Source organism: Pyrus communis, chromosome 9, assembly GCF_963583255.1.
Source record: "Pyrus communis chromosome 9, drPyrComm1.1, whole genome shotgun sequence".
NCBI lineage: Eukaryota > Viridiplantae > Streptophyta > Magnoliopsida > Rosales > Rosaceae > Pyrus > Pyrus communis.
Window position 1 is genome coordinate 27,202,157 of NC_084811.1, and position 13,323 is coordinate 27,215,479.

At 36.4% G+C, this 13,323-nt stretch overlaps 1 protein-coding gene across 1 annotated transcript; it reads left to right on the top strand.

Moving 5' to 3' along the window:
* The first annotated feature begins 3,374 nt into the window (after positions 1 to 3,374).
* LOC137745435 (uncharacterized) lies at positions 3,375 to 10,592 on the top strand. Its single transcript, XM_068485400.1, has 8 exons — positions 3,375 to 3,565; positions 6,170 to 6,285; positions 6,444 to 6,511; positions 8,079 to 8,194; positions 8,455 to 8,561; positions 10,008 to 10,057; positions 10,125 to 10,207; positions 10,294 to 10,592. Exons 2-8 carry the CDS (start codon positions 6,228 to 6,230, stop codon positions 10,406 to 10,408), a joined length of 597 nt encoding a protein of 198 aa, XP_068341501.1. The 5' UTR covers positions 3,375 to 3,565; positions 6,170 to 6,227; the 3' UTR covers positions 10,409 to 10,592.
* The last annotated feature ends 2,731 nt before the right edge of the window (positions 10,593 to 13,323 follow it).

Sequence of the window (13,323 nt, forward strand, 5' to 3'; positions counted from 1 at the left end):
ACATTACCGTGTATCCCCTTCATCAATTCCAGCATCTTCACATGTCTTCTAGCTTTCCCTTTCATTTCCACCACTCATTCTTCATCATTTCAGCCACCTACATGCATTAATTATTAAACTCTTCATCATTGCATTCAGAAAATGAGCAAGAAAGCTTCTCAATGCCGTGTATCCCCTTCACCATTTCAGCACATTCCAACACCTTCACATGCAATTCCAGTTTTCACATGTTTTCCTAACTGATTTTCCATCATTAATTAGCCACTTGCATCTTAAACAAACAGCCATATGTTCCCTCCACTACTCCTATAAATACCCTTGCATTCATTCATTCAAGATCATCTCATTTTTCATACACAACACACCACAAACACTTCCATCTTCTCCCTAGCCGTGAGTCTCTCCATTTTCTGCACCATTCCCTTCCCTTTCTCCTCCATTTCTTCCATTTCCATAATCCCCCAATCTATTCAACACACCAACAACATCCCTTAGTCCTTGTGCTCAAACGAAGACGAAGAGAAGAGGGCCTAAACGTTCATACAATTCACGTTTGAGTTGTTGGAATGTTTATGCGTTTCTTTGATTTCAATGTTTAAATTCAATTCTCTTTGTTTTGTAATATGAGGAATGGAAGAGAAGAGTGCCTAAACGTTCATACAATTCAAGTTTGAGTTGTTGGAATGTTTAGGTGTTTCTTTGATTTCAAAGTTATGAGGAACTAAACCCTTTTTGGCTAGGGGTGATTTCAATACCATGTTTATTTATGTGATATGAATTGAGGAATTCCGGTTATGAATTCTTGATTCGTGAATGCAATTGGCTTAACTATTTGATGATTAACTTATTTGTGTTTGTTGATTGAGGGTCGACACTTAATTAGCATGCATGAATATGTGGCTAAAGTTTAAGAAGGTTTCACATAATCGTTACTAACTTATACTTGAAAGTAGTGAAGGTCGCTTGTCACGATCGCGTTAAGTTTAATTCTTAGCATGAGTAACATGATGTCATAGTTACAAATGTTTTGTCAATGCTTATGGTTTTCATTATTCTTAATGATCTTCGATTGTATCTCTATTATGATGACATGTAGGGAACTTTTGAGAATGTTTTGGGTTGTCGAATGATGCCATCCAATCCAATAATATAAGGAAAATCAAAGGGTTAACTAGTGATGTCACGGTTAATTTGGGGCATTGTCGTTCATAATTCAATGAAGGAATAACTGGAAATTGATTCATATGCATAAATATCATGTGTAGAGAAAGAACCCTTAGCTAGCTTCCCATCCATTCATTTCCGTCAAATCCATATTTACAATTTGTTTTGTTTCCAAGTATTCATTTTAGTTTAAATTCGTCCAAATCCAATTCCCCCCTATTTCGTTGAAGTCTTAGTCTTAATCTTTCTTATTTTTAGTTTTGCTTTCTTCGAGCATTAAATAGTGTTTTATATTGCGTTTTTATGTTTTTAAGTCAATTTAGAAGGTTTTAGCAAGCCCTCCTAATCCTCGGTCTAGAACGATCCCTCACTTATCCATTCTACTACAATTGTCAAACGAGGGTTTAATTTGAGTGTCAAGTAATTCTCACATCAAATTTTCTGAAATCAAAAGGCAAAGCCCTGAGATATTAACAAAAAGAATCCAAAAAAAAAAAACATGGAAAATCGAAACCCCTTGCGGTAATATACATGTAAAACTTACTTGGAAAACCCGGATCCAACGAACCAAAAATCCAAAAAATTATTGGAATCGAACCAAAAAGGCAGAGAATTTAACAACTGTGACCATTAATCGAAGAACAACTAAGCAAAATGGTCGACGTTTTGAACAACGAAGCAACACAATGAAGAAAACAGAAGCGAAGGCGGAGAAAAAAGACGGCGAGAAACAAAGCAACCGGAGATATGCGAGAGAGAATAGGCGAAAGCAAAAGAAAGATCCAGAATAACCAAAGCCAAAACATACACGGATGATGGACGCGTGGAATCAAAAGGGCAAAACAGCCCTTTCACTGTACAGAAGCCGAGAGAAACCCAGCTAAGACAATTATTTAGAGGGCATTTCTGCCCTTTTACTATTGCTGAACAGTGCCAGATTCAACTGGCTTAGGGGCGTTTGTTTGCCCTCGCTAAGTTGGACTGGACTGGACTGAACTAACTATTAGTCCAATACTGTGTTTGTTCCATGCTGGGACTAACATTAATGAGACTAAAGGGACTAGCATGGACAAAACCCTTCACTAAGAGGTCTTAGCGAGACCCCCCAATAACCATGGGACTAGCTAAGACTATCCTCTCTTTCTCGTCCTCGTCATGCTCAATGACCATTCCCGACAGACTTCTCGTCATCTCCGGTCACTTAGATCAATCATTAACTTTCCGACTCTCTTTCAGATCCATTTCACAACCAACTTTTATATAAAATATACCAAATTGAAGCTGAGAGTGACAAGATTACGATTTTACCTGAATCGAGGCCAAAATGTGGTCGAATGTGGTCGGAAAATGGCCTGGAAGTCTCGGCATGTTTGAGCTTCTTCAAATCTATGACAGATTCAAGCATTCAAAGCTAAGATCTCGGTCTAGGGATGGCGATGAATTTTTTGGCGATGCTAACTTCATCCAATTTAACGAGGGTTGGCCGGAAAACACGTCGGGAAACCTGCAACTCGTCGGGAAAATTGGAGCCGTGAGGTTCCATTCGAACAACGCATAGCTAGAGAGGGAGGGAGGACAGAGAAATAGAGACTGGAATCAATAAGGAGTTTGACCATGAATGAGAAAGAGACATGAATTGAGAGGTCTAAGAGGAAAAAAAGAGGGAGAGGGTGGGATGATGAGAGAAGAGGAAAAGAGTGAGATGGAAATGGTAGGAAAAGATGAAGAAAAAGATAAGATCATAATAAAATATTAATAATTTATAAATTAAACAATATAATATTAGAATTTGTTATTATCCAGCTTCTTAGTCCAATACTGCACCAAACGTTTCACTAAGTTAGTCCAGTTTAGTCTAGTTTAAGCCAGTCCAACTTAGTCCTTGAAGCTAATCCAGTCCAGATAGTCCAGCGCAACAAACGCCCCCTTAGTGTATATAATAATGTCTGTTTTTAATATGTAGCTATTGAGAAAAGAGAGAAACTAGTCCGAAACCGTGAATCGAACTGAAGAATCAACATTATTACACTCTCCAACATTACATGAAGAATTCGCATTTGATACGATTTTGGATCGAATATATGGTTCGATACGATTCTTAAAACCACATGCAGGAATAAAAAATCTTTTTCCCATTTCCTTCATATTGGGCCGTGATGGGCCCATGTCCATCCTAAAACACAGCCTAGTAATCTCCAGTCTTCTTCACCGAAGGGCCATAACTGTTTTTTCAAGCTTTTCTTACTATTGATTTTGGCATCGAAGCCTCCCTTGCTTGTTCATCTTCCTCGTTGCGCTGGTCATACATAAATTCTGTGCTACCTCTCTCAGTCACCAAACTGATTTTCCTCCCTGCTCCAGGCTCCAGAGGATAATAATTTCACAGCCTTTGGTTTTGTGGGTAAGATTTTAAAAGAAAAAAGTGATTTGCTTTTCCAACAGCTATATCGTTAAGGCTTTTTATTTTTTATTTTTCGTGTGAATTTCGTTAAGAATTTTGAATTTGAATTCTTCGTGTGAATTTCGTTAAGATTTGTGAATTTCGTTAAGCCTTTTGTGTAGATGCAATGGACTGTATGTGGTAAATACCCTCTTTTGGTGTGATTGTATTTTAATCTCTCTTCGCTTAGCTGTTAATGACTTAATGTATTTGATAATTAATGAATCATATTCATATCATGTGCAGCACTGTGTTAGGAATGTTAACCTAACTTACATGTTTGTAATTGTATCTTTACCAGGTCATCCAACATGCTATATAAATCTTAAATCGGATAGGGAAAAACAGAAATATTCAACTTTGCAGTAATGGTAATGATTTTACACAACACAGTGACTGAGAAAGCAAAATCAATTTTAAGAGTAATCAATGTAATTTGGGGCACCAAACAACCAATAACAGGGCAATGATTTTGCTAACTTTGAATTCTTCGCATAGGACATACTCATGGAGTAAAAGGTTTACCTTGTGTTATTGTTCGTTCAACTTTCTGTTGCATTAAACATTCAATCTTGGAACACTTTTACCTCAAAAACCACATGTAATGCTGATTCTTCATGTATTGTTGGAGAGTGTATTAACTGGTGGTGTGAAAAATTACTAACTAGCTCACATTCTGGATGGAAGATAGAATAAATGGGCATTGTGTTAAATTAAATTTTAAAATGTGAGAGCGGTAAATATAGAATCACAGTTCTATTCGAGGTTGTTTCGTGATAATACAATTTGAACCTAAAAATGTAGGGTAATGCTAGAGAGGCTAAATTTGCAAACTAAACGATGTGTCACTAATAAGAAATAAGCATGTTAATCGACACTTGTGTAACAATCCACTCATCAACTTCCATGTCGTTTAGTTTACAAAATTTGGTCTACAAATTTAGTCTCCCTAGCTTACCTAAAAATATAACTTATATAACAATGACAGTCAAACTGTTACTTTGCAAAGTGCTCTTACATGAGCTCTGTTTGTGTTTGCAAGATACCATTATTTGGAAGTTCAGTCTTATGGGAAAAATACGAATGAAACTTGTGAAGATTAGGTGTCAATAGGATGTAGTAATATTAAAGAAAGGATTATGGATAGAATACATTTCAAATGGATTTGATGTAACTATATACCAGGAATCAGTTAAATCTGCATCTCCTTTATTATTAACCGAATCCCTATATTTGAACTTTGAAGTCATTCCTTCCGAGTGGGTCCACAAGTGTAAATTGTTATGAATGTGGAAGAAGATTGAAAGAAAAAAGAATTCAGCATTGTATATAGGGTACCCTGGCTGTCCATTGTCCAAAAAGAAAGATTTGACTGTAGAAATTCTGTGTATCTGGCCGTTTGTACTCAGTTGAAGGTTGGTCTTTGGTTGGTGTTTGAGATATGTTGTTGTTTCGCCTGTCAAAGTTTCGTGGTTTCATCCTTCATCAAAGTGATAAGTTATGCTGTACTTTGTGAAGAAGTTGATGATGGGTGGAACTTTCATCCATTTCCTACTCTGTCTATGGCTGTGTATCAAATCTGTATGTAGTCGCTGCTTTAATATCTAAACAAGTTATATTCTTTTAGTATAGAATTGGAATGATTTTGGGCTTTTTGAGTTTTTGGTCATTCTGGAAACAATAAAGTTCAAATCAGAACTTTTCAGTTGTTAATATGAGTGAGTGTTGAAGCATCTCTATTGGTCGTAGTGCACAAATGAATTTTGTGGATGAGGATGCTTCTGGCTCTGGAGACGATGCAAATATTGCATGTGAATAAGAGAAAATCAAATTGCACAACATAAATTTGAGTCTGTTTATTTCAATTACGGAAATTCCTCCTCCTCGTCCTAGTGGATCCATTACTGGGAATTTCAATTTCAATTTGGTTAGGTCTTTGATTTCTCATGGATTTGCAGAATTTTTCACTTCTCTCATTGCTTTCATGGCTATGGCTACCACTAGAAATAACAGTAAAGAAGTTTAATGTTCATTCCTAGGCTCTGAATGTCATTAATTTATTCATTTGATTAGTTACCTTTGGTTTTTGGACTTTGGACTTTTAGTGCCTGGTGAAACCATGAATTGTAAATAGCAATTGCAGTTTCCCAACTTCAATTAACAAGGTTCAGGTGATGATGTCCAAAAATATGAAGAGTGTGGACTTCCCAGTCCAATAAATTGAATTCATCAGCTTTTTCGGTCCTCCTTTGACAAATAGCCTTGCAAAAAATTAGCCAAATCTCAACTTGCTTAGTGATTTAATAAACAATTTCAGTTAAGGCTGATCCTTTGCAGAGGATGATCCTTGAAAACCTAAAGTGATGGCCTGTTAGAACTATTGAACTATATTGCAGGGGTAGTGTAGTTGGGGGAAGATTTTACACTTCTCTTAAAATGTGGACATCCTCTTTTCTTCCTGCCTGGAACTTGAATACTTCTAAGTCTGGAGATAATTTGACAATAAAGTTTTCATTTGATAAAAACAAAAAATCAGAATTTGAATCTCTCCTTTTGTTTTTCCAGATTAAAGTTCCTCAACTTGCTTTGGTGGAGTTAGGGTTTACTAAGAGGTCTGACGATTATGTTTGCTTCTCAAGTATCAAGAATTGGAGTTTTGATACTGAAACAGCTCTCCAGAGGTATGTACTAAAATATTTTATTTAGCTAATGCCTGTTTGAAGCTCACCTTGTTAAAAGCCAAACTGTTTTTTCTAAAGTATTTTCTACTCACTTTGATGTTATTCTGTGATCATTCTCAAAACGTTTCCCAATATCATGCTTCTTTTACAAACTGCAGGCAAATCCGCATCTATAACCAGAGCAGGATATACTAGTAATTCTTACAGACATTACTTGCAACCTCTGGTCAGTTACCACCTCCAATATAAATTAATATCCTATGAGTGATCACTTCACTTGAACAGCTATTGGTGAAACCTTTTTTTTTTTTTTTTTTTTTGCAGTAATCATCCTGTATGCATAATTTTTATGTTTATCTGTAGTCTGTACTCATGATGGGCAGAAGAAACCAAGCAATCAAAGAAACCATTAATGAATTTTCACCAATGAATTGATCTGGATCTTATTTTTCTAGTGACCACTTTCGTCTTCAAATGAGGGGGTACTTGTACTAATTGGTATGATCTGCAAGGTCTAGTCCTATGAGAATTATTGGGTAGGAAAGGAGAGCCGTTAAACATATGGGTGCATTTGTTGCACCGGACTATCTCAAATTGGACTAACTTTGAAGTATAAAGGGGATGGTTGGGGGTGGGATCATGTGTGATTGGCTCGAAGGTGGGAGGGAGATGGGGAAGGGTCTGCGATCAAGGAGTCTGGACTGGGTTTTATGTTTTCTGGGTTTGATTTGCGCTCGTATGCTGTTTTCTTTCTAGTCCGGCTTAATACCGAGCTTTTACTCGGGATTGCTTAGCGTGATTTAGTGAGGCATGGAGTATAGGCAAGTCTGGGTTAGTCTCATTTAAGTTAGTCCTTGGTCATACCAAACTAGCAAGTCCACTCCTACCTAAGAAGGTGAAACAAATGGGGGCCTTTATGATTTCTTCTTTCATTTCTTGATGGTGCTATATTAGAACCATCACTTTCACCCTGACATTTGAGAAGCCCAAGTTGAATTAACTACTACCTATGTTCATTCTTTTCTGCTTAATGTCAAAGTGCACATTATTCTTTGTTATATGGTATAGAATGAGTTATTCTTGTATATCTAGGATAGCAGGATGTCATGCCTTGGGAGTGTTGAAGATGAAATGGACCGCGTTCATTCCAATTTAGGGGCATGTTTACTTACTTTTTAAGGTATGAGAACGATAAGAGAATAGTATGGGAAGGATAACCAATTGTCCAGATAGGGGATGAACAAGCCCCTCTTGGTAAGGATACCTGGTTAAAATTGGGTATTGAATACATGATTTCAAAGTGGGACCCACTTACTTTTTAATTCCTTGTGTGTTAGAAAGTGCAGGGTGTGTCAGGAATAGGAATGATACACATATCTTGCATTCTCATTCTAGTAAGTAAACATGCCATAGGTCTTATTTGTAGTATGGTCCTATCAAAGGAGTGAAGCGGTCATGTTTTCTTCTAACACTAAACTTAGGTCAGCATTTACTAAGAATGGAGATAAAACAAAACCAGTTTAATAATATACATTTGGCAAGCTGTTTGGGAATTGTCAGAACTGTATTTTAAATCTAAGTGAAGGCATATCTGTCTTTCAAATTGTTTGTAGTATTTTAAGTATTTTTTGAAGAAGTTGGGACTTGTAAATATATTTGAAGGATGAAGGATGATTATTATGAAGTTCTGAGTAGTTTTAAATTTATGTATTTATTTAGAATGAGCTTGCATATGCGTTCGCGTTTTTATTCTCATTTAGATTATATTTGTGGTTTCCTTGTCTTATGAACAGTTTGATCAACAATCTGAAACTAATTTGTTGCGAGGAACCATCTTTGAGAAGCATCGTCTTTTTTCTACCAGTAGTGCCAGCCATTCTTCGAATGAAGGGATTGAGCAGAAAGAAAAGTAAGTTATTTGCAGTCGAACTGTTCGAAAATTATAATTAGTAATAATGATAGAGGATGCGAGTCTGAGAAGCAGCATAATAGTAGGAGAACAAAGTCAAATGAACTTGCATGCATGATTTAAACATATATCTCCGCATTTTTTTGTGCGAAATTTGTTGCAGTGGTTTATCTTCACCTCATGGCCCTAATTTTCCTTTGAGTGAGATCTGCAGTAAGATTATTATGTTGTTTCTTCACACACAGATGAACTATTTGCAGGATATCTGTGACATTTGTTGATAAGGATGGAGAGGAAAAACATATCAAGGTTCCTACTGGAATGTCTATGCTTGAAGCTGCCCATGAAAATGATATAGAACTTGAAGGCAAGGTTCTGATACTTATTTAATAGTCTTTTTCACCTTAAACCCAAATCTGCTCCATTAATTACTGTCGTCCCCTAGATAGTCGTTCTACCGCATCATTTGTTTCAGGTTTCATAATTTTCATGCGTCTCTCTACTGATAGGACTGATAGGTGTTTGTCAAATCAGTTTGGAAAATATTTTTTGAGTGCTTCAGACTGCATATTTCCTGAAAGGGGAATTTGCAAAAGTACCACCTAGACTAGCAGGGGCATGTGCGGTTACCACCTTGAAAAAAAAATTGGCAACAAATATCTAAACTTCATTTTTGGTGCAAATCTACCACCTTGGTTGGTCGCCATCCATATGCTGCTAAATCAAGTCCTGGTGCCACACACATGAACTGCTCTGAGGACAATTCGGTAAATGTCATCTATATTAATTAGAAGAAAAACAAATTAAAAAGCTGAAAGAATTCATGAACAAAGAAAAAACAAATTAAAAAATAAAGAAATTAAAGGAGTTTTCTTTTTAAACTCCATGATCATCTGAGTTCACCCGCCATTCCAAGTACACCCCACTTTCTAATTCAAATTTCATTACTTCTAAGAAAACCCAGCAATTGTCCCATAATTACCCCTATACTCTAAAGTCTAAACTATGTCTAAGTTTCAAATAGTAGACTTTTAATGCCTGTTTGAACACTTGGGTAAACTCGGGTTTCAGCTTGAGGCCTGTAAATTTGAATTTGTTGAAAGAAGGTTATCGAAGTTCAATTTCAAACCTGCCATGTTAGAGTCTTCATTATTTGCTCGTTTAATAGAAATTACTTGGCCATTGTCTAGCTGGGCATTGTAGACAGTTCCATTACCTCCTTCACCTACTTCTTGTGATTGAATGACATAGGGTGTTAATGGGGTGGGTGAATTCCTTGAAGGGTGGTGGTCGTAGCATAACTTTTTCAAGCAACAAGTCATTTTGCTATTTTCACACTGAAAAAAAAGTTACAAGGGAAATGTGGGGAGAACTTTTGGTGAGTGGAAAGCTCTTAAAGCCCTGTACCCACTGCTCAACTCCGACCTTTCCCATCCTCAGCGCACACTTCCCCTCCACACCCCACTCCTTTATTATTTAATCATTGAGGTTTATTTTATTCTTTTGGGTTTTCTAATACAAGGGTAATATTGGAATTTTTTAACAAAATTTTGTTGAGTGGGTGCCTAAAGAAAATTATAGGGTGCTCTTAAATTTATTGAACAAATATTTGGATGGAGTTAGGTTGGAGGCGGTACATTCACACAAAGTAGAGAGTTTAGGACAGACACCTCTAATAGTTCAAGTGGTATTTGTGCAAATTTCCCTTTCTTAAAATGGATGAGACTCGGTAACAACCAGAGTCACTACCCTGTCAAATAATTCTTTAATCATATTTGCTGAATCTAATATTCTGTTTATTATCTCATATCAGGAGCGTGTGAAGGTTCACTTGCCTGTTCAACATGTCATGTGATTGTGATGGTATGTTTTATATGTTTTAAGAAAGTTGCATAAAGTACAAGGAGCTAACTATAGAATAATACTGTAGGACGTGGACTATTACAGCAAATTAGAAGACCCAACTGATGAGGAAAATGATATGTTGGACTTGGCCTTTGGACTGACTGAAACGTAGGTTTTCTCCCAGAATTATTGTAATTTTTTTCTTTTCTTTTTTTTTAGTGTGGTCATGTTAAAATTATGTTTCTGCGTTGTAGGTCTCGCTTGGGTTGTCAAGTCATTGCAAAACCTGAACTTGATGGAATTCGTTTAGCAATTCCAGCTGCCACCCGAAACTTTGCTGTCGATGGCTATGTTCCAAAACCACACTAGAGATGATGCACCTGAACTTGATGGAAATTGTTAAGCTATTCCTGCTGCCACCCGAAACTTTGCGGACCACAATAACGGTGATGCAATTTTGTGGAATAGTTGGTTGAGTGTAGCGTGTTGCATCCCAGTTTTGTAGCTCCTGTATTTTATTGGACCAATGAGCACGACTTGAGCTCTATTTTTATTTATGGATAATGATAGGGAGATTAAAATTTTAAACTAAATTTACAAACCAAATAATGTGTTATTGGTAATAAATAAGCATGTTAATTAATACTTAAGTAATAATTCAATCATTAACATCCACATCATTTGGTTTACAAAATTTAATTTAAAAATTGGTTTTCCTAGCATTACGTTTTATTTTGTTTTTGTTACTGTTATTAATTATGTGCCAATTTGGAAATAATTCTGGGAGGACGACCATGATAACTTGGAGACAAAAATGTGCGTTCTTTTGGGGATCAAATTTTCTGCACTCAAAACTCTTTGTCACCTTTTTATGACATGTTCCATTTGTTGGCACTTGGTCATTTATCTCAAGGTAATGTTAGAGAGATCAAAATTATAAACCAAATGATGATGTAGTTGTTAATAATTGGATTATTACTTAAATTTAACGTGCTTATTTCTTATTGGTTACATTTATTTTGATTAAAAAATAAAAATATTTCTAAAGCTATTAATTTACAAATAAGTTTATCTCCTTGCAAAATGACACATAACTGTTCGTGAATTTAGACTACATTAGTAAGAAGTACACAATAAAACATTGAATATATGAATTCGGAAAAAACTTGGTGCAAAGCACTTGGAAGGAATAAGAGAAAAACCGTTTAACCAAGAGAGATTTTTTTTTTCTATGGTCAAACCAAGGGACTTTATTTGGTATGGTAGCGCTGCCGTAACTTGTGTAAGTGAAATCTCTATATGGTAATTATACTAACACCTTATGAGATTTATTGGATTTTCACAAAATTCCTCAAGTTTGAGACAAGACACAAACACTCCTTTAGATTTTAATTTCCCTTCATATAACTCCTGAGTCAAAATTTTGCTTATAAATCTACTAATTTATTCTTATCAATTACTTAAAACTAATAAGGAAAAACTTTATAATTATATAAATGTTGCAGTCATATTTAGAATAGAAATGTGATTGTGTAAATCCTAGTGAATCTAGGAATATCTCTTATATTCCTATTAGGAGTTGATTACCTATTAAGAGTTGTAATCCTAAAAGGGTAAGGTTTTTGTCTATCCTATTACTATAAATAAAGGCACAATGGGGTGATACAAACACATCTCACAATTAAATCACTCGCTCTTCTCTCTCAATACCACCGGCCCCCTCTCTCTCTAATCCCTTGGATTAGTTCAATCAAATAGGCCCACAACACGTTATCAGCACACTTTTGCTAGAAGTTAAGGAATTGACGCATCGTAGGAGGAGGCTATCTTCCACAAAATTCAAAGGTTTTATTTGTTTTCTGCAAATCATGTACGCTTAAAATAAAGTAAGATATTTGAAACGATCTTGAAGCATGAAAACATTCCTCATGATGCATGAAGCCCTCTATGTTTATATTTTCCTTCCGATATATATATTGTATATGTTTCATAAATTTGTCAATATATATATATATATATATATATATTTGTTTCATGCATTACGCAATTAAATTGCTATGTGGAATTTATGAGTCAAAGCATATAAAATAAATTAGAAGCAATTTAGGGTTTCTTTAACCCTAGAAAAATTTGAAAAATAAGAGAAAGGAAATTAGGATTTTGCGGCACCACCGCCATGGCACCACCATCGACCACACTATGCACCGTCGCTGGCCTGAAGCCCAGCTACATGGATCACCGCAACAGCTTTTGGGCTTTCTGCTCCTGCACGCGACAACCAGGCTTCGACCTAGGGTCAGTTTTGATAGGCTTGAAGCCCCTAGCCCACTAGCAGGCTTGTAGCCTTGCTAAGCCGAAACCCTGTAGCTTGGCCTGACCCGCCAGTAACCTTTTGCGCTTGCTGGGCTTTGTACATGTCATGGCTTCTGCCTCAATCAGCCAGCCCACGGGGCTGGGCTTTGTCCCTGCGACCTAAAAATTGAAACCCAGCTGCGGTTGGGGTTTCCTTGCACCCACGCAGGCATGGGCCTGCTCTTGTGTGTTGGTGTCGGCCCAATCATGCCAGTAGCTTACTGGTGGGCTTCCTGTCTCTCGGCCCATGGCCTGCAGCCACATATGGGCTGCTTCTGTAGCCATACCTGAGCCCATATGCCATCTAAGGCTTTGCCCTACTCACGGCACCTAGCCTAATTCCTTTTGGGCTACGGTTTTTCGAATTCAATGCTAATATTTGGCATTATTTTGCTTCCACGATCAACCCCGTTTGGTCCCGATCTATTGAATTAATTAAAAATGAACTGCGGTCCACTAATCTGATAATGAATCCAAAGTTATTGACCTGAATATCACTTTTCGACATTAACGATTCAATAGTTTATCTTTATACTTTGAACTGTTGACATACTTTCGTAGTAATGAAGCTCTCACACTTGAGTTCTCGAAGAAACTCAAATCTACTATACTTAAATCAGCATATTGCATTCTGTGTTTCTTGCAAGAATATCTCCTTATGAACTAATCGTTCATAAAAACTAAATTGAACATGTAGTTTCATATTTAGTGCATTTGAAACCTGAAGTTTTCATTCAAAACATACCACATGAAACCTGTAGTTTTCATACATCAATTAAACCAATACATGTCTATGAGAACTTGTATGTTCTACGATATATGTCTATGGCTTACCATATGACTAATCACGTTTTCTCCCTCCGTTTTTGGGACATGTTGAACTTGAACAAGCTCGATTTCACTGCTCTGGAAGTATCTGGCAGAAACTACTT